The 22,260-nt window shown below is 38.0% G+C and overlaps 1 protein-coding gene across 3 annotated transcripts; it reads left to right on the plus strand.

Moving 5' to 3' along the window:
* The first annotated feature begins 4,009 nt into the window (after window positions 1-4,009).
* Window positions 4,010-18,140, plus strand: syt12 (synaptotagmin XII). Of its 3 annotated transcripts, XM_015338061.2 has the most exons (9): window positions 4,010-4,150; window positions 4,254-4,355; window positions 11,054-11,114; window positions 12,033-12,226; window positions 12,366-12,758; window positions 13,915-14,130; window positions 15,304-15,424; window positions 16,133-16,266; window positions 16,828-18,140. In XM_015338061.2, exons 3-9 carry the CDS (start codon window positions 11,069-11,071, stop codon window positions 16,999-17,001), a joined length of 1,278 nt encoding a protein of 425 aa, XP_015193547.2. In that variant the 5' UTR covers window positions 4,010-4,150; window positions 4,254-4,355; window positions 11,054-11,068; the 3' UTR covers window positions 17,002-18,140. The 3 variants fall into 3 exon arrangements, with proteins under 3 accessions (XP_015193547.2, XP_006642512.2, XP_015193548.2); XM_006642449.3 differs by having other exon boundaries at window positions 4,010-4,355; XM_015338062.2 differs by lacking the exon at window positions 4,254-4,355.
* Window positions 18,141-22,260: the final 4,120 nt, after the last annotated feature.

Consider the following 22,260-nt stretch of genomic DNA (forward strand, 5'->3'; position numbering starts at 1 on the left):
TTCAGCACCCCAGATAGACTGGGGGGATTTGCCAGATTTCCAGCTTTATTACTGCGTCTTTCAATTCGGGGGGTGCTGAGCCAAGTACGAATCGCAGTTTCAAACGAGCTGTTTTCAGTTTAATTCCAGTGATCGTCCAACAGAGGGGGCACTTCCCATGTCCTACTCACCCCACTGAGTTAAGAAATTGTTCAGCATTTTCCAATTAGTCCGTACGACCTAATGTAAAACAATGCGCTTAGAAGAGAAAGATAGGACAGCTACGGTGGAGTTTAAAACACGTGTCTTGGGAGACAAAAGAACGCAGATTTTTGTTCTTCGTTGCCATTTTTATATGAATAATGTAGAACGTTGCATGGCATACAGTATGTGCAAGTATGTGTCATTTCTGATCCTGAGCTCGAAGCTGTGCGGATTTTCAAGAGATGGAAGAGCTACACGTGTGATCACTCGCACATCCCTTCAATGAGAAAGTGGGTAATGAAATCATTGCCTGAAGTCTCATTTTGCTGTACTATTTAATTTCTCATGGGGTACGACTCTCAGGCATAGATTAAATTATTTCTGTGAGTAAACAGCGCTCTCACAAAGACTCGAGAAGGCAGGAACAGAACAGTAAATGAGTAAGGGAAGACAATTTCTTCTCCTGGAGAGGCTTGAAACACAGACAGATAGATAAGAGCTTTGATTTCGACACGGAGAGCTCTGACACCTCTTTACTGAAAAGCAGCAGTAAGTCAGAGAGGAGAGAAAATAGGAGCCGAATCATGAAGACACTAGTATCAAGAATAAACATTCTAAACTAAAGGGAAGCATTAGCAAGTATGATGTTAAAATAAAATAAAAAAACATCAAAAATTTTGGGGCTGCTGAGCTCTGGATCACAGATCTCTCTGGGGTTCTGTAGATGTTTGAGTTTTAAAATCTAAACAGAGCTTCAAGACACAGTAAAGTGACACTACTACAATTAATGCAGAATGAAACACTGCTTAGTTATTTTATTTAGTCTTCTGTTTGCTCTTGGCACAGACCTATCCACTCCGTAGCAAATAACACTTTTCCTCTGCTTTATTAAATAACGCTGTTATAACGCTCTGTGGCAGAAAAGAAGTTATGTAATGGAGACACAATAGAGGTAAGAAATGGATTATATGTATTTGTTCTAAAATGCAAAACACTTTTTTTTCCAGTTTGTCTCTCACATCCATACGCTTTTACAGGATAGGTTTGATACACATTTAATAAAAATAAAACTTTATTTGCAAAAAACATTTTTTGAAGTGCTGGTGGTGAAATTCCGTCCGCTATTTACACTTCTATTTAAAGCTAAAGCACAATAATAATAATTGTTGGGGGGGAGTGAAAATTAAGCACCTTTAAATTTGCAAATGGTTTTAGTTAAGCTTCGATTTATCCATGAACTGCCAGAGCAAAGTTTCTTTTTGTTATAATATCAGAAATATCTGAATAATACCCACATACTGATAACGAGAACAATAAGTATCCACATTTAACTGCAGAGGCGGATGATGTCATCGAAAATCGCACTCAGCGGAGACGCCCACAGACAGCAGGTGTGAGTGAAATATCATCATTGACATTGCTTACTTTTTTTTCTTTGAAATGGTGTATAATTCACAACATTCTTCTTTTTTGTTTGCAGTTTTGACATTATTATAAGTTGATTAAATAAAATATCTTTGTACCCAACTGAAATATTAAATCCTGGAAAGTTCAGAGATGTTGCTGTTGTCTGGGCTCATGCACAATTGTAGAGGATTTTGAGTTTGTGTTAGTCTACTTTACATGGTTAGGTGTTTTGCTTACATAGCTTTTGAATAGTAATTATCACATTATAAAGTCTCATACACCATAGTTCCACGAGTAGTCCACAATGTAGCACAAAGGTGTGTGCTAAATCCAAAAGTTTGATGCAATTGACCCACAACAATAGGTTCTTTGTTTTTTATGAAAAGGTGGCACTTTCAAGATAGTCAGTTTCTGAATAGGCATGACAATTGGCAGAACAGTAGCAGGAGTTTCACTCATCATCTTGACACATTTTCAACAGATAAAAAATGAACATCAGTCTAAATTAGATTAATGCTTTATTACCCTAAATCATTATCTTTAATTTCATAACTGCTTTGTTACATTATTCATTCTTAATCTATAGTTATATGTTATGTGGAGTGGGACAGGAAGCACTTTGTTAGATACTGGATATTTAAACATTGGGTATTTATAACACTATAGCAACAAGACTTATTAAGTCACTTAGAATTTAATAAAGAATAATAAAGAATTCACTTATTATTAAAGAGTTCAATAATCTTAGTGTACCTATATCAAGCAGTCTGGTTTTGCACAGCACAGGAATATAGCTAAAGAGTGCGGTGAATGTAAAATGTGGCGTGTGGAAGTATTTGGGCTATCACCCCAAAAGCCTGGTTTCAAATCCCAGTCAACGCTCAACCTTGGAGACACAATCTTTTTCCAGTTATAGAATTTAATTTGTCTACTGTCTTGACCTATATTGATTTTATACTGCATTTTACAGTATGTTAAATATTAAATTAATATTAAAAAATAAGGCTGTTTTACAATGCTAAATTGCTCAGCTGTGTTAATATTCCATATTAAGTTAATTTAAAAAAGTAGTACAACTTTTTTTTACAAAAATAATGACAGCAAGTATTCATAGAAAAGGTTAAAACATTAAAGGGTTTTATAAAGTATCTAAACTTTCATAAAATTAAAACAAGCATGTCAAAACGTTTCCAAAATAACCACAGTAAGTGACCAAGTTAAAGATTGTGATGCAGAAAATGATTATAAAGAAGGTGGAATACTGTTTTGTACTTTATTTTGATTTTTAGCTACCACTACCAGCTATATACAATATGTATCATATATTTATGTTTATAAATTAATGTTATGTTATGACGTTCAGAGACACTATACATCTGTTATTTTTATTGCTACATCTGTTATTTTTATTGCTACCAAAATTTCTCTTTAGTTACAAATATCCATACTGATATTCAATATTAAGTGGATTTAAAGATGATAAACAGTAGGGAATCATATTAAATGAAGCAACCATTTCAAAACCAGCTAATGCACCACAAGTGCCACCTATCGATCGTCTTTGGCCCGTGAATCACACACCCCGTTTCGCTGCAGTACTACCAACATGGCAACAAAAACAAACACACATTCTGAGTGTCTGTATCTGTATATCCTCTTTCCGGGTAAAACTCCAGGACATGAGAGAAGGGTGGGAATGTTCAGGTGACCACAGGTGGTAGGAAGACATACGTTAACCAGTGGAGGCTACTTCAGGAGCCAACAGCCTACAGATAATCAAGTACCTCCCTCCTTTGTTCCAAGAAAAGAGAAAGAGAACACCTGACCCTGACAAAATCACTGGGCATTGCATGCATACCTCAAGTAAACACAGCCCTCAAACCTCTGCCCTGCTCCCGCTTCTGTTACAACATGGCACAAATATGTTGGAAATAGGGTTGATACTGAATATAAACGTGCTGCTTTTGTGAATATAAATGTTTCATTCTTGAACTTCCTTTTCATATACTTCCATAAAATAAATTCAGTTCCAATGAAAGTACAATGTACTGTATATTACACCACTAAATGATTAAAATATTCACAGATGTGTCAGTTGAACACAAACTAAAGTGTATTTTTAACTCTGATATTAAGAAGTCGGTAGGCATGAATTGCCCTGGATAATTATAAACAACTCAGTCAGGGGCAAAATAGAACAAAACGTGTTTATACATTTTATTATAGATTATACACCGGGTTAACCCCGATATATAACATCCGTGAGCTGAAAGGGACAATAGGTGCCGCACGATGGTCTCTTACTGGTGCTATGGAAGTGAAGGTACTGTAATATGGTATGTTTGAATTACGTGCGCTCTAGTCGGTCCTACTGTTTTTTTTTAATCTTGCTGAAGTGGTGAAGTTGCATTGCAGGGGTGGGACTTCTGCAGTCGGGAGGAGTTCTCTCCAGATAAATGCTGCTCCAGGTTTTTTTCTGCACAATTTATGCAGTTCGTCGGCAGCACCGGTCTCATTGTTTTTCCGCATTTGTGAAATAAATCGTTCTTTGACAGAAAGGGTAAGGGGAAGACTTTAATTGGAGGGTTTACCCCTAGCTTGCACGACCTGCATGGTGAACGGGAGAGAAAAAAAGGTCTATCTGCTCTTGCATTTTTCCACAGCATCTCTGTAATCCCATGGAAAGAACCTTTAAATGATCTGAAAAAGAAGGACTGATTGAGGTTTCCTAATTCCCTGTTGCACCAAACGAAAACTCGTGTTAGGTAAGTGCAGTTATAGTCCGCGTGTTATTTCAGGCGATTTATTTGGATATATACAGTATGTACGCTACAGCACTGCTTGCTAGGAGGATTTTTGCTGATGTTGCGTATTGGCTGTGCTTTACAGTATGTTTCCTTTGTAGTTCTATAAATAGACTCTTGGGCCAGTGATTGTTTTTTTTACTACAGGGATATCGTTCCTTGTGTCTTGTCATCGTTTTTGTATATGAATGGTAACAGCGACTGGAAGTAATGAGATATCGGTATTTCATTGATATATTCCATCCACGGTAACAATCAGTGTTGTACCGGCCGGATTCTGTGCATTGAAACGAGCAGCTCCTTACCCATCTCACACGCGAAGGAACTGTACACACAAAACTGCCGGGAAAGCACATACGTTGCCACTCTTAATATGAAGTCTTAGAATAAACTCTATTTTCTCCACGTTTAAAGGCATAATAATATAAAGTAGGAACACAGTGAATTATAAATACCCATACTTAACATTTTAAATGTAATGAACAGGTGCAAATATACATATCTAAATAGTAATGAGTTCTCTTTTGTACCAGGTTTTGGTAAATCAACAAAGTTTGAATAACACGCTTTTTTTGTTGGCTATAATTTAGAAAAGATTGGGAAAAAAACATGGTCAACTGGGACACAGAAACACGTTTTGATTGGTTATTTTTCAAGATTAATATGTAGAAAGTTTGTCTAGTGATTATTACCTTTGCCTTTGACTATTTAAATATAAATAGATCAGTTTAGTTGAATACACTGTATGCAATTCACAATAAAATCTAAACATTTATATTGTGATTAAAATTAAAATTGCAATCAAAATGTACACGAGTATAAATAATACTAGTATTATTTTTTAAGTAGAATGTATATGCCATCTTAAATTTTTTTTTCCCTCGTCAGTGCCAGAAACTGCATGGAGTTGCCCAGAAAGCCCTCATCCCCTGGCTCTCGTCTTCCCCAGCCGCGTTTTCCACGCGTTTTATACGCGTCTGACATCTTTCAGCCGGTCCTGCTTCTCGCCCGTCATTACAGCCTTTAACTCGGGCAGCGTGCGTAGCGCGCAGCACAGCAGAGTGCGAGGTTCGGTGTCTTTCGTTAATCGTTAATTCAGCAATACAATGCGCCATTGTATGAATTAATAATCTGTCATCATATGGCTCCGAAATGTTGTAGTGGCCCATTAGCATACTGCCTCCAAAATAGAGAACGCTAACAGGGGTGCACAGTACGTGTGTGTTCTGTTGCTTTGCAGTCTGCTTTTTTGCAGCTGGTTATGTTACTGTACAGTGGTAATTTGCATTCCAGTGCAAATAATACGAGCTTCTAAACTTCATCGCCATTATTTTTCTTTCTTGTCAACATTATAACACTGATGCCATGTAAAATGTACTGGATAAGCATCAACAACACGTTTAACATACAGCAGATTGCACCTTTTAATTTAGGAAATTATACTTAAAATTCCTGGGTATTTTTTGTTTATGCTGTCCGAACACTGGAGGCAATGGCCAACACATTTTCACTACCAGATGAATGGTGTATCATATTATTCCCAGCACAGCGAAGTAACCAGAACGGTCCAGCCACCTTTATGTTGAATAAACACAACATGTAGCTTGCCTCATGTTACTAGCTAGTGAACGTGTTTGCTTTGAGTTCTACAATATACTTGCAGAATACAGGTAAGTATTTGGTAAGTTTAAGCTCAAGGAAAACTGGAACATATACAAGCAGATATTGAGTGAGAATTGCATTACAAAATAGTTTATAGTTTATACAGCACTCCGCAAGGACGTGTTTGTTTAAATGGATAAAAGCAACCCAAGATCAGGGTGACTTACACTCAGTTCTATTTGTACATTGCGATGTACAATGCCCATTTGTACATCCTGCTACTGCCGTTGCCAGTTTTCGCTATATCCGAGATTTGCCAACACACATAAGAGCAAGAGGGCCGTGATGGAGGCCGAAACATGAAGGTCATGGGGGAAGGCGAACGTCAGCAGACTGCACACGTGTAAAACCTGTGTTATTCACTGCGCTCAGTAGGGAGAAACAAAAGAAAGGCAAGAGAGTGAAAAAGAGTAAAAAGAGTAATTCAGCGACCTTCGGTGGCAATGCCACTGGTCAGAAAGCCCCATTGAAAGAACCAGACAGAGTGGGGACGACTGCCTGACTGTCACTGTGCTCCGTGAGAGCTAAGTGAATTTGATTCCTTCTTGGAATGCCTCACATCCAATCAAAATTTTCAAGGGGAATTCTGAGAAACAAAGTGAGGACAGCCAAGCTGGGGAAAAACAAACTCGGAGAGAAATGCTAGGGAATGCGGAGCACTAGAAGAACTCTGTGGTGGAGTGAGGGATACAGTCTTCATGAGGCTTAAATATTTGTTGGTGTACAAGGTAATTAATAGATTAATTATGTTCTGGTGGTATTGATCTCCGTTACGCTCTTGTTCCTATGGTAACTGGTGGAGTGTTACAGGACTGTCAGGCTGAGTGGATGGTTGCCTGGAGACAGAGGAGTCATGGGTGTGGGTATGACACCCCAAACCTCTCAGACCATTTCTGAAGCTCAGTTCATAATTCATGCAAGTGTCGTTTTTTCTCCTCTTCATCACATTTTGTTGAAAGTTACTGCACTCAGCAACTGTAAAGGTGCCCATGTTTACAGTATTCTTATAATAGTGCTTTTTTAATGTTGCTTTTTGTAAAAGTATAAAACATGCATTGCTGTGATATGACACATTAGATGAACTCAAGATTTATTGGAGTTGCTTGCAATAAAGGTTCTACTTTTTAAAATTATATTCCTACGCTTACTGCTGTTGCTTTCATAATTCTCTTTATTTGTGGTCTTGAAGATGAAAAGATCTATTATCTTTTGTATAGTGTCATTATGTCTTTGTGTTTTTCATAAACTCCAGGGAATAAAAGATATTACTACATTAGGACTTGTTACTAGTTATTAATACATCTGGGCCAATTTTGTAAATTGGACATCAGATTGAAAAAGATCGTTTTCCTCTTAATCTCCATTGTCCTGCTTGCTTCATTCTTTATATGGTATATCAATTAGACACTTTTATGTACAATTACTTCATGCATGCCAGGAAAAAAGCACTCCTCAGTTTCTGTACAGATTATTTGTTTTTTAGTATAATTTCTTAGGGATTCTTGCTGTAGAATGGGTGACAGCCAGCACCTGTCAAGCACTAACATCACCAAAACTAAGGCTGTGACTCTGAGTGTCCCTGCCGTTGCGCAGAACTGCTCCCATCTCCACCCCTCTTGGCCACCACCTTTGTCTTTGATTCAGCGGATTTATACTTCTGAGGTGCAGAGCAGTTGCCTTTGGATTAGCTGTCGAGTGTTGAAGCTGTGAGACATCCAACCCCATCAACCCCATGACCTCTTACCCTTCAGAACGTGCTACCCTCCGTCAGCTGGTGCAGGGCATGTCTGCGCCGGTTGATAAGTGGTGCCATCCTCAAGCAGTTGGTCCAGGATTCACCCGCTCCTTCTCTGGGAGTGCTGCTCTCCATCATCCTCCATTTCTCCCACCTTCTCTAGCAGCTCACCCAAGTCCCTTTCCATGCTGAGGGTCAGGACAGCTCTTCCGGTCCTAAGAGCTTTGAACAAGCTTCTTCTGGCAAGCACAACCTGCCAGAACACTTAGTAGGTAACTTGGTTCCTACAAAAACACCTGAGACATTCTATATAAAGTTTAATAAGCAAAGTGAGACTCTATACTGTACATGACCTAATTTCATTGAAAATGTGACGACTTTGACGATGTTTTGTAGGAAGACTTGACATGTGTGGTTTGATCATTCTGTAAACCCACAAGCTCTTCTTTACCTCTTTTGGGTAAAGAAGTGCCTCCTGTTCTTGCTTTTAAATGCACTTCAGTGTAGTTTCCTTTTGTGCCTTCTGGTCTGTTCCACTGTTCATTTTGAAGAAATCTTTTGGGTTGAGTTTTTCAATGCCTTTGAATACTAGTACCAGGTCTCCTACATTAAGTTTTAAAAGGTTCAGTTCCTTAAGCCTGTCAGTATATTCCCTTAATTCCAGTACATGATTGCTTTTCCCTGGACTGATGGAGAAGAGCAGTATTTCTTTCTGTCACATAACGGCCAAAATTGTTCTAAATATTCTGAATATGACTTTATTAGTGCCTCATACAGTTTTAACATATCTCCCCTAGATTTCAGTTCTTTTATATATATATATGTTTTATTTATATACCCAAGCATTTTGTTTACCTTTTTAACTGCTTCACACATTGTGTAGAAGGTGTACAGTATGTGTTAACAGAAGATTTGTTTCATAAGTAGCCTAATTTATCTCAGTGTTCCCCTATGTTTTATTTAGTTTATAGTTCATGTTTTTAAATACCTGCTCTTACCTACAATAAATGTCATCTGCCAGGTGTTTGCTCAATTCTGATGAAAGAAAATAATGTTTTGAAGTTCATAAGCAGCTTCTACATTGTACAGTATGTTAACTCTCCTACTTTGGTATCATTTATGAACTTGACTAGTTTACAAATTACAATATAGCTAGATCATTGCTACAGTGTAAATCAAGGAGACCAGTGGTCCGTGACTTCAGTAAGATTAACCTAGCCAGAATGTCATAGATCAGTGATCAGAGTTAGTGATTATGAAATGTTTCCACATCAGTTTTTATCTGATGATTTTAAGTCTAGGAGCATAGTGCAGAAAGACTGTGACAGATAATGGGACTTCTAATGTACATATTGGCTTACTATCAAGAATATGTGTTTCGCAGCATTTATGAATACAAATAATTAATTTAGCAAGATTATATTAATTTTCTATTAAGAAAAAAGATTTACCATGCATAGAAAAAGGAAACTAGAACTTTGAATTCATGTTGAATTACTGCTTAACTGATATGCTTTAATGCAATCCTGTTATCAATTACATGTTATATAATTAATTATATTCTCTACCGCTGGTATATTTGATTAAATTAAACTTTGCCAGCATTTTTCTGAAGACACAGCTTATTTTAGAATATGTAGGAGGAAAAGGCTGATTGCTCACTGGTTCAGAGGCATGTGGTCTCTCGAGAAATGGAGCTTATTTTGATGAAACGATCACAGCACTGTGGAAGAAAGCCGGAGATTACACCCACACTCTTTTGTGTTGACTCTGAGGCTGGAAGTTCTGTAACAGCCTGTCAAGTCAGTCACACTGCAGTGCATCGTTAACTTGGCTTTGCTATAATTGCACAATTTGCTGTATTTTTTAATAATTTTGAGTGCCTACTTCTAACTGCAAATAACCTTTGTTATGCAAATGGAAGACTAGAGGTAAACTGTTGTTCTTGGCTCTCATGAGATCTTATCTTTGTGGCATGTGTGTATAGATTCTAATGGCTTATTGATCTGAGCTCTTTAAGCTATTTCTTGAAAGATCGTAGTGAATTGCTCCTCAATCTGTTCTGCCCCTTTGTGTGAAGAAGGTACCTCAAGATTTTCATTCATCATATCTTGTTTTATTATTGATGTGATAAAAACGCACAAAAATGACAGACAATTCCTGCTTTCATGTTCTGTACTGTGGCTTCGGTCATCAGAATTATTGATGTAATTAGCTCTATTTGCAGGTTCCTCTTTTAAATTTCTATACTGGTAATTGGTTTGTCCAGGAGCAGGCTATGTGCAGTATTTGTATAAGAACACAGATTCAGTTAAAAGAATTGCACTGCAATGTTCTTAATTGTGTGCAATAACCAATCCCATTTGTCTTAAAGAAACAAACATGGTGGTTTATGTACTTTCATCTGCCTATGGTAAATAAACTGCAGACATGAATAGTAATTGGCCTAAGAGAAGTTTTGGTTTTTAGATTACTACACGCTGAGAACAAAATAAAAACAAAAGAAACCAAATGAAATGTAGTAAAGTAACAAAAACATTTTTAATAGGGTTATAAAGGTGTATAAAATATTAGCAACATCCTCTAAAGAGCAAGTGTTTACACAGCAGCTAGGATTTTCAGTGGTTACTGTGGTAGCCTGTCAAATGGAAGTCAACAGCCTTAGAGTCAGTGATCTACAGTATCTACAGGGGTTAGTGCAATTAGCTGTTCGAGATTCAGTTGCGCCCAGATAACTGATGTACTGTAATCTGATTTTAAAGATTAAAGAAGAGTTCGACCACTAAAACATGGCCCTTCTACTGTTGATGAATTTTGCTACTCACTGAGAAAACATTACAGTCCCCCCTTTCTACTGACTTTTGACAGTTTACAAATAGCAATGTGTGCAACGGCACCACCCTGTTGTCCTAAGATGGCAGGCTTTAATCTGCAATTTCCGGAAAAGGTGCTTCATATAATTTGTGCTTTCACTGAGGGTGGCTGGCATATTTTTAAAATGCTAATAGTTTTATCAAATGGCTAACATGCATCAGAGTGATTGAAATTCATGTCAGTCATAAATGTAAAAAGTATGACCCCAAAGGCATAATTATTTGCTGTGTGAGAGATGGGCTTTACAAGAGACTAGTGCACTTTTTCATGGAAAGAGGTTCATTTCAAGGATGGTTATAAGAATAACCCAACACTGTTCCTCTTCTATCCTGACTCGTTCAGTCTTTAATGCAACTGTTCAAGTTATTATCACTTTCTTCTTTTTTAGGCCATTGCTTATAACATGGCTTCAGCACATGGGCGGGACATAGCAAACTACCATATAAGTGGTGAGTGTGAAGAGACTGACTTGGTCAAACAATTACAGCTGCTCAACACACACCGTGCTTGAGTAAAGATCACCTGGGGACTGGGCGAAGTGTAATGGACAAAATACCAACTTCCTAGACCCTTGGGAATGGCAATTTTATATACATATATTTTAGAAAATCAAAAGAATTACCATGAAGTGCTACAAAGAGCCCACAGATCCTTTGGACAGTACATCTACAGCATATCTTATGTTTGACCTCTATAATAACCATGTTAGTATTCAAACTAATTCTTACATGCACATATTTCTACTATTTAGTAGGATATTTATTAGATATTGATTGTACTGTAGATAGCTGAGCATACGTTTTTTGCATATATAAACTAAGTAGCACTAAAATAACTCCTGTAGCCTCAGCCTCATGTGTTCTATATACACACAGACTACATAATTCCTTGGCAGTATTGGCTGACTATATGCTGTAAATATATGTATAAATAGGCTACTTAAAAACCAGTGTCGTTAGCAACAATTCTATTTGTTGGGCAGTGAATATGACAGTTCCTTGATCCCATCATTCCCTTGCTGATGAAAGAGTTTGATGTGACTAACCTTAATTAATACTTAGATTGAATTGCCAATTCCCTCTATGTGGTGCACGACCAGACCTCCTTATCCCAGGACTCATGCTGTTTCAGTAGCCTGTACCACAGCTTGAGATGTTGTAGACACATGAATCTTCTTTGACAAAATGTCCGTAATCTCCGTGTAGCTCATTTTGACCTAGTTAGTTGTTCTACAAGGGCACAATAATCCCACTAGGGATTCGAAATGTGAACATACTATCTAAGAACAGGGGCAATCACACCTTTTTCCATTTGAACAGAGATGTGATTTTTGTTGAAGTTGAGATTTTATTGTTTTTCTCTTTCAGTGGTTCGAAGCCCTCCCGCCTGGGAAGTAGGAATTTACGTGGTGGGATTCCTGACACTGCTTGGGGTGGTGGTAATCAACCTGTGGAAACTGTGGAAATCTGGCAGCTACCCAACACCCTCTCCCTTTCCTAACTATGACTACCGCTACCTGGAGCAGAAGTACGGCATGTCGTACACTGAAGTGAGACAAAAGGTACAGAAGTCACGCCTTCCTTAACCCATGAGACGGCATGGCTTTGCTCAATCCAGAATGTGTTCTTCTTTCTTCATTATCAATGACAATAATATTATTATAAACTGACAGTTCAGGTGACGTATCTTTATTTTTGTAGAGGGTAGCAGCTTCAAACAATAAAAACACGCTGGATAAGACCTCATCCAGCCGAAAGTCCAGCCTACAGACTGAGGATGCATATGAGAGCATCAGCGAGCTGGGAACCCTGGAACTGATGAGTCGAGACCTGGATGTGACCCCCTATGGACCGTTGCACAGGTCCGTTTCCACAGACTCCCTCTGCTCCATCTCCTCTATCGGCAACAACTTTGGCCATGATTTCACTCTGGGCCAGGTGGAGGTAATCTTGGAGTATGACCTCCACTCCAACAGTCTGTATGTTACCCTGATGCAGGGGAAAGATCTCCTGGAGAAAGAAGATGCCAGCTTCGTGTCCTGCTTTGTTCGTATCAGCCTCCTGCCTGATGAACAGATTGTGGGCATCTCCAGGGTGAGACATGTGTGATGTCTTTCATTCTTGTCATTTTTAATCTAATTTAGGGCCATTACAGGATATTTTTTTTAGTCTTTGAATCTAGGACACAGTACAGCTTTTTATAATAAACATTTGGTGATTTAACTGAGCTAAAACAAATGTCTAACTTCACCTCCTGCCATTAAGGTGGTATAATTTCAAAACATCAATGAAAAGGAAGCTCTTTTATTAAAGACTCTTATCTATATCTAGCAATGTTTGAAACCTGTTTTCTCAAATATGACAAAACTTTATCTTCATTGAAGATAAATTGAATTATCTTTAAATTATCAATTAAATTAAATTGAAAGAGGTTTGTCAGTAAAGGAGGGCAAGTTTAAGAATATTGGAACACACCTGAACACAGCAGAATGTAAAGGTTAGTATTTGCTTTCAAAGTGCAGATGTTTTTCATAACCAACCTTATTTTGGCTGATTGGTTACTGTACCTGTGGATTCTTTCTTTTTTATCATATTCCAAATTGTTGAGTTTGGTACTCAATAGCTAATTTCTATTTGCTATTGTACTAACCCAGTTTTTCATTTCTATCTATACTGTATATGAATTGACTGCATTTCCTTAAAATAAAATTATTTGGATTTTGGTAAGGGTAATTTGTACTTTCAAATACAGACTCCAAACACTGCTCAGTATTCTTTTATGGGCTAATCACCCAATAATTTAATTGTCCCGTAACGTTTCCTCCCTCATAATTAATACTTTCTATTGATTTTATTCACCTGAAAGGATTGAACTGAACTGGTTTTATTGAATATTAAATACTGGTCTGCTACATGTTCTTTAAGGTCAATGATCATTATTACAATTGATACTAAAAACCTTACTTCAGATGTCACTGCCCCAGTCCTCTGAAGGGCACTATATATTTCTTAGACAAATTGGAGCAAGTGGTACACTGAAGGTGCATATTCTGATCATCATGCTGTTAATGGTAATGCTTGAAATCGAAAAAAATATTAAAAACCTTGGAAACTGTACTTATTTTTATTTTGTGTTTAAGTGTTTAAACATTTAGTACAACAGTAAACAAACTAAATTATTGTAACTATCATTTTGCAATTGAAGTAGAATGTTGACTTCTCTGGCACAGTTTATCTTTGTTTCTCCCAGGTTCAGAAGAATGCCTTTTCAGTGTTCTTCAATGAGAAATTTTCAATTTCAATGGATCCTTCTGCCCTAGAAGAGAACAGCCTGAGGTTCTCTGTTTTTGGCATTGATGAAGATGAGAGGAACATCAGTACTGGGGCTGTAGAGCTTAAATTGTCAGATTTGGACCTTTCCATCAGGCCCTTCAATGCCTGGTTGTACTTGCAGGATGTTAACAAGGTAAATACTGAATAAAAACTCCTTACCTAATAATGTATAGCTTAGATTTACATAACATAATCACAAAAATAATTCTGCAGTTTATCAGGTTTGAGAAGATTCATTTAAATTTCAAATTAAAAATTCAAATACAAATTTTCAATTTGTAAGACTCACCTTACTGTGTATTTTACTTGAATCTTTTACAGCTCCAGATGGGTAAAAATTCAGAATAGTATTGGGCCCCTTAGTCAAACATTTGTGTTCCTAGAAGATATCAGTATTATGTCCACTATCAATAACTTCCTCAGAGTTTCAGCCTCAGCCTTGTGTCTGAACTCTTACTGTATACACTGCCTTCCAAAAACATTAAGACATTTCCCATGTGGTGATATTTTGTGAAATTACAAAATGATGTGTACGTACAGTACCAGTCAAACGTTTGAGTACACCTGCTTGAAACCAGGTTTTTCATGATTATCTGTGCTTTAAACTGTATAAACATGTCTATAAACACTTTATATTTAATTACATGATATGTCAGTCACTGGCAATAAGTCAGTTGGAACTGTCATCTCCAGTGGTATTCTTCTCCTTGCCAAATGCAAAGAGTGGGCTCCATCTGGACACCATCAACACATTCTTTTGCCAGAGAAAAAGAAAACATCCTGACAACATAACATTTTATTCTTTCTATGGTAACACAAAAGATCAATTTAATTTATGTGAAGAAAATTACCTTAATGGGCCCCACAATTATTTGTGTAACCCGATTCATTATTCCAGAATAAATGCATGTATTTCTATGATGTTCCTTGGTCAGGTGCATTTCAAGAAAAGACTCATCTAGGAAGACTAAAGACCTTCAAAGCACTCATTGAAAAGCACAGGCTTAAGGAAATATACAAAAATATCAGTTTTTCCCTTGAGCAGCCCTATTTGAAATATACTGCATCACAAAAAATGTCTGGTTTTTTTTAAGCCATGCAAGCTATGTAGATTCTGTAATTCTCTTTTTAAACTGCAGCTCAAACCCTGTCTCACTTCACACAAATAGTTATTGGTGTTGGAAATACATAGAACCACATTTTGTACCTTCTTCTTTTGATTTCGTCAAGATGCTTCATCTTCTTTGTTTTCCGTATTCTGAGGGCCTGGTCAAAGCGTAATGGACTGTCTGTTTGCATTTTGAAGGCAGTAAACTCAGTAGGCGAAGTCCTGCTGTCTCTCAGCTACCTGCCAACAGCGGAGCGGCTAACTGTGGTGGTGGCGAAAGCCAAGAACCTGGTGTGGACGAACAACAAGACAACAGCAGGTGAGGCTTTGAGGACGTCAACACTCCAGGAGGCCTCTGCTTCCTGTACAGCTGTCTTCCCACAATTGTACAGCTGGTCAGGAGACTGAGAGCAGGAACTCATTCCTCAAAGCTTTCTGAGGAAAGTGGCCCAGACAAGGCTGCCATCTTCTCTGAGCCTGCTGTGCTCTTACTCCCTCTTTTAACGGAGTGACCTTCCAATGTTAAATCTCGTCTTACAATCAAAATATGTGTTAGTTATATCATGAATAAATGCTGATTGTGTACAGTATGTATTTAATGCTGACTGAATAAAAAGAGATAAGTTATATCATGTACATTTAAACTGGAAACAGAGACACACTAAATTATTGCTTATTCAAGATGCACAAGTTCAATAATTTGTTCAATCATTCATATTTTCTAACTGATTCTTCCAATTCTGGGTCTCAGGGCACAACTTAATACATATTATATTTTTAGGAATACTGAGAACCAATCTGATGGTACCAGATGATCATTTCCTCTCAGACAATCAACAGATTTAAGTTTAAATGGAAAGTAGTTTGTTTCCATGAGGCATAGATTCAGTAGAACCTCTTAAGAGATATTAAATTAATTTAAAAGAAGAGCATAGTTTTGTAAGTCTACAGTTCAAATGTTTGGACTTTGGCTGATTACTTTTGTTCCAAGTGACCAAACTTTGTATCGTCTCTTTGATATTAACAGATCCATTTGTTAAAGTTTATCTTCTCCAAGATGGAAGGAAAATTAGCAAGAAGAAGACAGTTGTGAAAAAAGATGACACAAACCCAATCTTTAATGAGGCCATGATTTTCTCTGTGCCTGCCATTGTATTACAGGTAAGAATTAACTTGACTGACAAAGTCCTAAAGTAAAACTGGAAGAAAAATAGATATTCTAAGGTTATTACATAGTTGATTAACTGCAGTTCCATACACTGTAGTGGTTTTTAGCCCTTAAGATACAGTATAGGATGAAATTCACTTCATCTTCCGCTGAAGTCTAGCCCCCACCTGGGTAACACACAGCAGCCATTCCGTGCCATTGGGAAAATGCTTCACCAATGAATCAGGCTGAAAATTGAGGAAGGCCGGTTTGTGCTGCCACAAAGTGGGAATTATCCTGGACACCAGAGTAGATTTCCCTGCTCTTGCAAGCAGTCATGGGATCACAAATGACCAATAAACCAAGACCTTGGTTTAATGTCTCATCCCAGTGAGGACATCTCCTACAGCACTGTGTTCCCGGTCACCATAAGGGGGCTTTGGGATAGAATTCCTGGTCCAGAGAGAAAAGTGACACATACTGGTCAAACAACACCATCCTTGGAATGGAGTTCAGTGGATTTGCTTTGTAGCTGTATTGCAGAGAGATTGATTTTGCTCTAACTCTTTCTGCAGGACCTGTCTCTCAGGGTCACAGTGGCAGAATGCACTGAAGATGGGCGAGGCGAAAACATAGGACATGTGATCATTGGGCCCGAAGCCAGTGGAATGGGCATTACACACTGGAATCAGATGCTAGCCACTTTAAGGAAGCCAGTTTCAATGTGGCATCCACTGAGAAGAAATTAACTTCCTCCTGATTTCACTAAGGTTATAAATATGTTTGCATGGTGCCTAAAGTCTATAAATCCAACTTTGTTTGAGTATTAAGAAAGCAAAAATATTTTTTCAAGAATACAGAATGTCTACACTTTTGTTATATTTTGAAACTAGCTGTATGTACTATGGTATTACAATTAAAATATAACAGGTGGTTAAGTATAAAGGTGTTATAAGGATTTTATAAAATATATTTATCTTTAAAAGAACTAGGACCTAATTAGACTAGGGATCATTTTCAGATAGTGGAGTAATAATTAGCTGTAGTTTTAAGTTTGTCAAGTCCACCTTTTTATTCTCACATGTCTCACAAGCTGGGTTCCAGAGCATTTTTACAGTTAATGAAATGAGAATGGAAACTGGGGAGAAATCACACATTCTAAAGGAAATACAGGAATAAACACAGGAAATACCATACAAAAGGTGTACGTGTAACATGTTAATGAAAGCTTAATGGTGCTTTGAAGCAAACAGAGAAATATCTGTTACCCTATAGGAAACAATTGTCTTTCAATGACCAGCATAGGCCTGCATGATCTTTACTTTTCATTCCCAATCAGATATTCATTGACAGAACAATAGTCACACCATGAGGACAGTTAAGACCATTAAATCTAACAGGGTAAATAACTTCAGCAGTCATTACAACTAACCAACTGGAACTTTGTTTTTAAGATCTTATACATACACAGTATAATGATTCACTAATCAAACATAAAAATATCAGTTTACAAAACATATTGATTACCATCTTGCAATTTAAATTTGTTTTGGTTGTTTTTCATGTTTCTGCAGCTAGCCTTAGAATAAACCTAATAGAAAAGCTATTTTTCAACTATGGCCTCAGCCTTTAACTATGCACCCTGCAGCAGAAAATATTACTGATCTGTACTAATTACATTGTTTTTCATAATTTGCGATTTTTCTATTTCTCATCCTGTGCCAAATCTAATATGACTGAAGCAATAGTTTCAGTGTGTGCATTTTCACATTTTATGGACTAAAATATAGATAGTTTTTCAGTGCATGACATTTTACAAATATCTTTTATTGAATGTGCCATAAGAAAATATTGTGTTGGATATTCTTTTAATTAAATAAAAAACATTTGCAGCAAAGATCTGGATTTTGTTTTTATCTGTATTATAAACACACCCTGGGGGAATGCACATCTGTGCTTCGACTGTCGACGAAAAACAAAGTTGTTTTTTTTTCTGAAAATCAAGCTTAAGGTCAAATGAATCAGTAACGTTTCTGATATTCTGACTGCACATACAGTATACCACCAAGCATAACATCCTATAAGTCAAGGCCACAAGATTCAAGCACCCCTTGTTCTCAGTACACGTCCCTTCATGACTGCACTACATGTGCTATGACTGTATTTTCCGAAATTGCACCAACACGATACAGAAAAATGAAAAGAGAGAAAACTGTCCGCTGAAGACCGACGACCGGCGTCCGGAGTCAAGCGGTGCCGGCGTGTCGCTCTGACGAGCAGACTGGCGGACAGCCCGCTGGAGTCTCCCGGGGTGCGGACAGGAGCACAGGCAGGGGCAGTGCAGAGTGGGGACTCTCTGAATAGGGGAACCTGGAAACCGGGAGCAGGAAGGGCTCTGCTGGGACGCTGGAATTCGCCTCGGGGGTGGAGAGCTCTCACCACAGCCAGGGGGCTCGGTGCTGACCGTCTCCAGGGCAGAGCGGAGGGGTGGCCGCCAGCTGCGACACGCCCACAAGGCCTAACACTTTCATACCGCAAGCGTGGGTATCTGCGTCAGAAGAAACACCTGAAGAAGGCTCCACGGCCAAAACGTTGTGTTTTCTTTCTTCTTTTTTTTTTTCCAGCATGTAATAAACCTATTACTTGTTCCTTAGAATGCCGCAAAGGTGACAGCATCCGCGTCAGTTTAGGGACTGTCTTTCGAAAAAAGTGATAAAAGAAAGAAACAATACCTCTCTGGCGTAGCATGCAATTTCAAACGAATCCCTGCTATGCACCGAACAAATCTGCATGAATGATTACCATAGAAATTTGAATAGCTGTTCTATGCAAGCTGATTCTGAAACGTCAACAGAATGTCATCTCAACAGGTGTTAAAGTACATCTTTCTGGCCAATTTTGCAAGATGTGAAAGTTTTATTTTCCACTAGTATAGTGGGTTATTATCTGACACACGCTTGTCTCTGATATGTGAATATCCTAAAATACACTATTTCTGTCATTGCAGCTTTCTTTATAGTGCTACTGTGTAATTCAAACAGTGGAAAGGCCATTTGAGGATGGCACTGTCTGAGTAAAATTCAACAGAACCTTTAATAAAAGAACTGATTTTAACTGCATAAGTCTATTTCCTGTATAGTGACTCCAAACCAGAATAATTTAGTCCAGCCGGCTGTCACAGTTCATGATGATACATTCTTCTTTTAATTAATCAAACACATGGTCACGGGGGAGCTATAGCCTATACCAGCAAGCCACAGGAGCAAGGATACACCCTGGACATGATGTCAGTCCAGCGCACTCGGCAACAACCAGGGAGAACGTAGCACCCCAGGTCCAGACCTGAATGCATGACTCCACTGGTATAAGTCAGCAGTGCTAACCGCTGTGCCAGCGAGCCACCGTGCCACCCAGATTAGTGAGCAATTAAGTTTAAATGTTCTGTTCATCCTGCATATCGTCCAGGGTGTATCCTGCCATGCGACCAATGCTTCCCGGGATCTTTCATTCTTATTAAATCTCTATCTTAAAACATACAGTACATTTTTGTGTTATAGCAGTAAAAAACTTGTGTTTGATTTTTTTTTGTCACTGCAGGCCTAAGGTTTGGTTCACAATTTAAAGTCCCAAAGGGCTGTGTTGGCAGTGTTTGTTTAATTTCCATTCTTAGCCAGCAGCCATATCACCCTGCAACTCACAGCTGGCAGCCCACTGGAGCTCAGCAGGTGTGAGCCTGGTCAGTACCTGGATGAGAGACCTCCTGGGAAAAACTAAGGTTGCTGCTGGAAGAGGTGTTAGTGGGGCCAGCAGGGGGCGCTCACCCTGCGGTCCATGTGGGTCCTAATGCCCCAGTATAGTGACGGGGACACTATACTGTAAACAGGTGCCGTCCTTCAGATGAGATGTAAAACCGAGGTCCTGACTCTCTGTGGTCATTAAAAATCCCAGGGCGTTTCTTGAAAAGACTAGGGGTGTCACCCAGCGTCCTGGCCAAATTTCCCATTGGCCCTTACCAATCGTGGCCTCCTAATAATCCCCCTCTATGAATTGGCTTCATCACTCTGCTCTCCTTCCCACTGAGAGCTGATGTGTGGTGGGCGTTCTGGCGCACTATGGCTGCCGTCGCATCATCCAGGTGGATGCTGCACATTGGTGGTGGAGGGGAGTCCCCATTACCTGTAAAGCGCTTTGAGTGGAGTGTCCAGAAAAGTGCTAAATAAGTGTAAGCAATTATAATTATTATTATTATTATTAATGAGCTGATCATTAGCTTAACTGGGGGATTAACCTGAGGACTGGGGTATGTGCCTACAGTATAGTCTAAGAAAAATGTAAAATGGCCTCTTTAACCCAAAGCAGGCATGTCTCAATCCAAATGGTGCTCTTACTTTAATGGTCTCTTTATGTTTAATGGTCTCTTACTTTATGTTGCAATAGCAAGATAACTGTTTGTTTTTACTAGAGTTACATTGCATATTCCTGTTTTCAAAGTCTTGCATGTTAGAAAAAAAATCTTTAGAAACAATTAAGCTAATTAAGCTGGATGTTTGATCAGCTTTTTTTTCAAATAACAGCATGTTATTAGAAGCAATACTTAAATTGAAGGAGTACTAGGAGTACTTAGTTTAATTACATCCTTCTGTCAGCTAAAAAGCACTGTATCTCAGCATTATCAGAGTACAAATCTCCATTTAATAAATTAATATTGAACTCTTTATTATGAAGAATAATCACCTTAATGCTTTTTTGAGACACTAATATCAATAGTTAACAGGAAGATTAAAAGACGGTTCTCTGGCAACAATGCAAGACTCATGAAATAAAGCAGAATTTATTCAGAATCATGTGTAAAGTGATGATGTCTTCATTTGTCTCTGTATTTTACTGGCAAAAGAAAAATGCTTGAGTCAAGTTTGAATGTGCATTCTGAGAGCCATCATCCACTAGCATCATTTCATAATGGAAATTACCTGTTTTTTTCCTCTCTGAAACCATGTAATGGTTCTGTGTTTCAGTTATTAATTAAATGTTAAATTTGATTAGCTTCTTATTTGCCATTTTTATTTAAATGTTCTAGAGTGTGCAGTGTTTTCTATACAGACTGTTTGAATGCCTAAGTGCCATAAACTAGGAATAAGGAGGTGCTGCAGTGTGCAACAGCAGGGACAAGCACAAGGTACAGTACAGTACTGTCCACAGAAGATAATGTGAGTTCATCAATTTAAATTCCACGCAAAATAAAACTTAAGAATTTTTTCAGTATAAAAAATATAAAGTAATATGATACCATCTAGAGCTTGTAGTGTTAACACTTAAAGGCCTAAACACTTGTTCCTTTGCAGCCTACGCATGCTACACATGCTACCTACTTGAACTAGTTAACATCAAGGACCACAAGTTTTGAGTACTAACTGGTCAGTTGTTAGTCCACTAAATGCTACTAAATTTGTATATTGACTCTTCAGGTTTTTGTTTTCATGATGATAATTGTCCCTTAAAATTAGGTGTGTATTAATTGTGTAAAATATTATTATTGGATTATTACTAATTGCATATTTCTGGAAGTGTTTGCAGGTCTCTGGGAGCTGAAGGTAATATTGCAAAGTCAAAAACAAGCTGTGAAAAATGTACAACTCTAAGATACTAGAAGTGCTGAAAAAAGAGTTAATATTATGTGAATATACTGCAAAATGTAGCTCTGCTCAATTTACAGCTAAGTCCCTTTGGAGTACAATAGACAGGGAATGAACATCTGTCGGCCTATTTCTTGTTTTTCATGCAACAAAGGTGAAGGCTGATGTACTTTTTTCTTTTGAACACTCTAATAAGGAAGAAATAAACCTTCATAAGATCTAAAATGTCCACAAAGAAAAGATCTGTTTCCTCCTTTCTAGTACCATAGGTCTCCCTGTTGACTCGGCTTTCACTCTGGAGAAGGTAAAAGCTGTGATAAACTAGTTCCATTCTGGACAATTTAAGTTGAATACTTGTAAAGAAAAAGAAAAAAA

The sequence above is a fragment of the Lepisosteus oculatus genome, chromosome 21, assembly GCF_040954835.1.
Source record: "Lepisosteus oculatus isolate fLepOcu1 chromosome 21, fLepOcu1.hap2, whole genome shotgun sequence".
In the NCBI taxonomy this organism is placed as follows: Eukaryota; Metazoa; Chordata; class Actinopteri; order Semionotiformes; family Lepisosteidae; genus Lepisosteus; species Lepisosteus oculatus.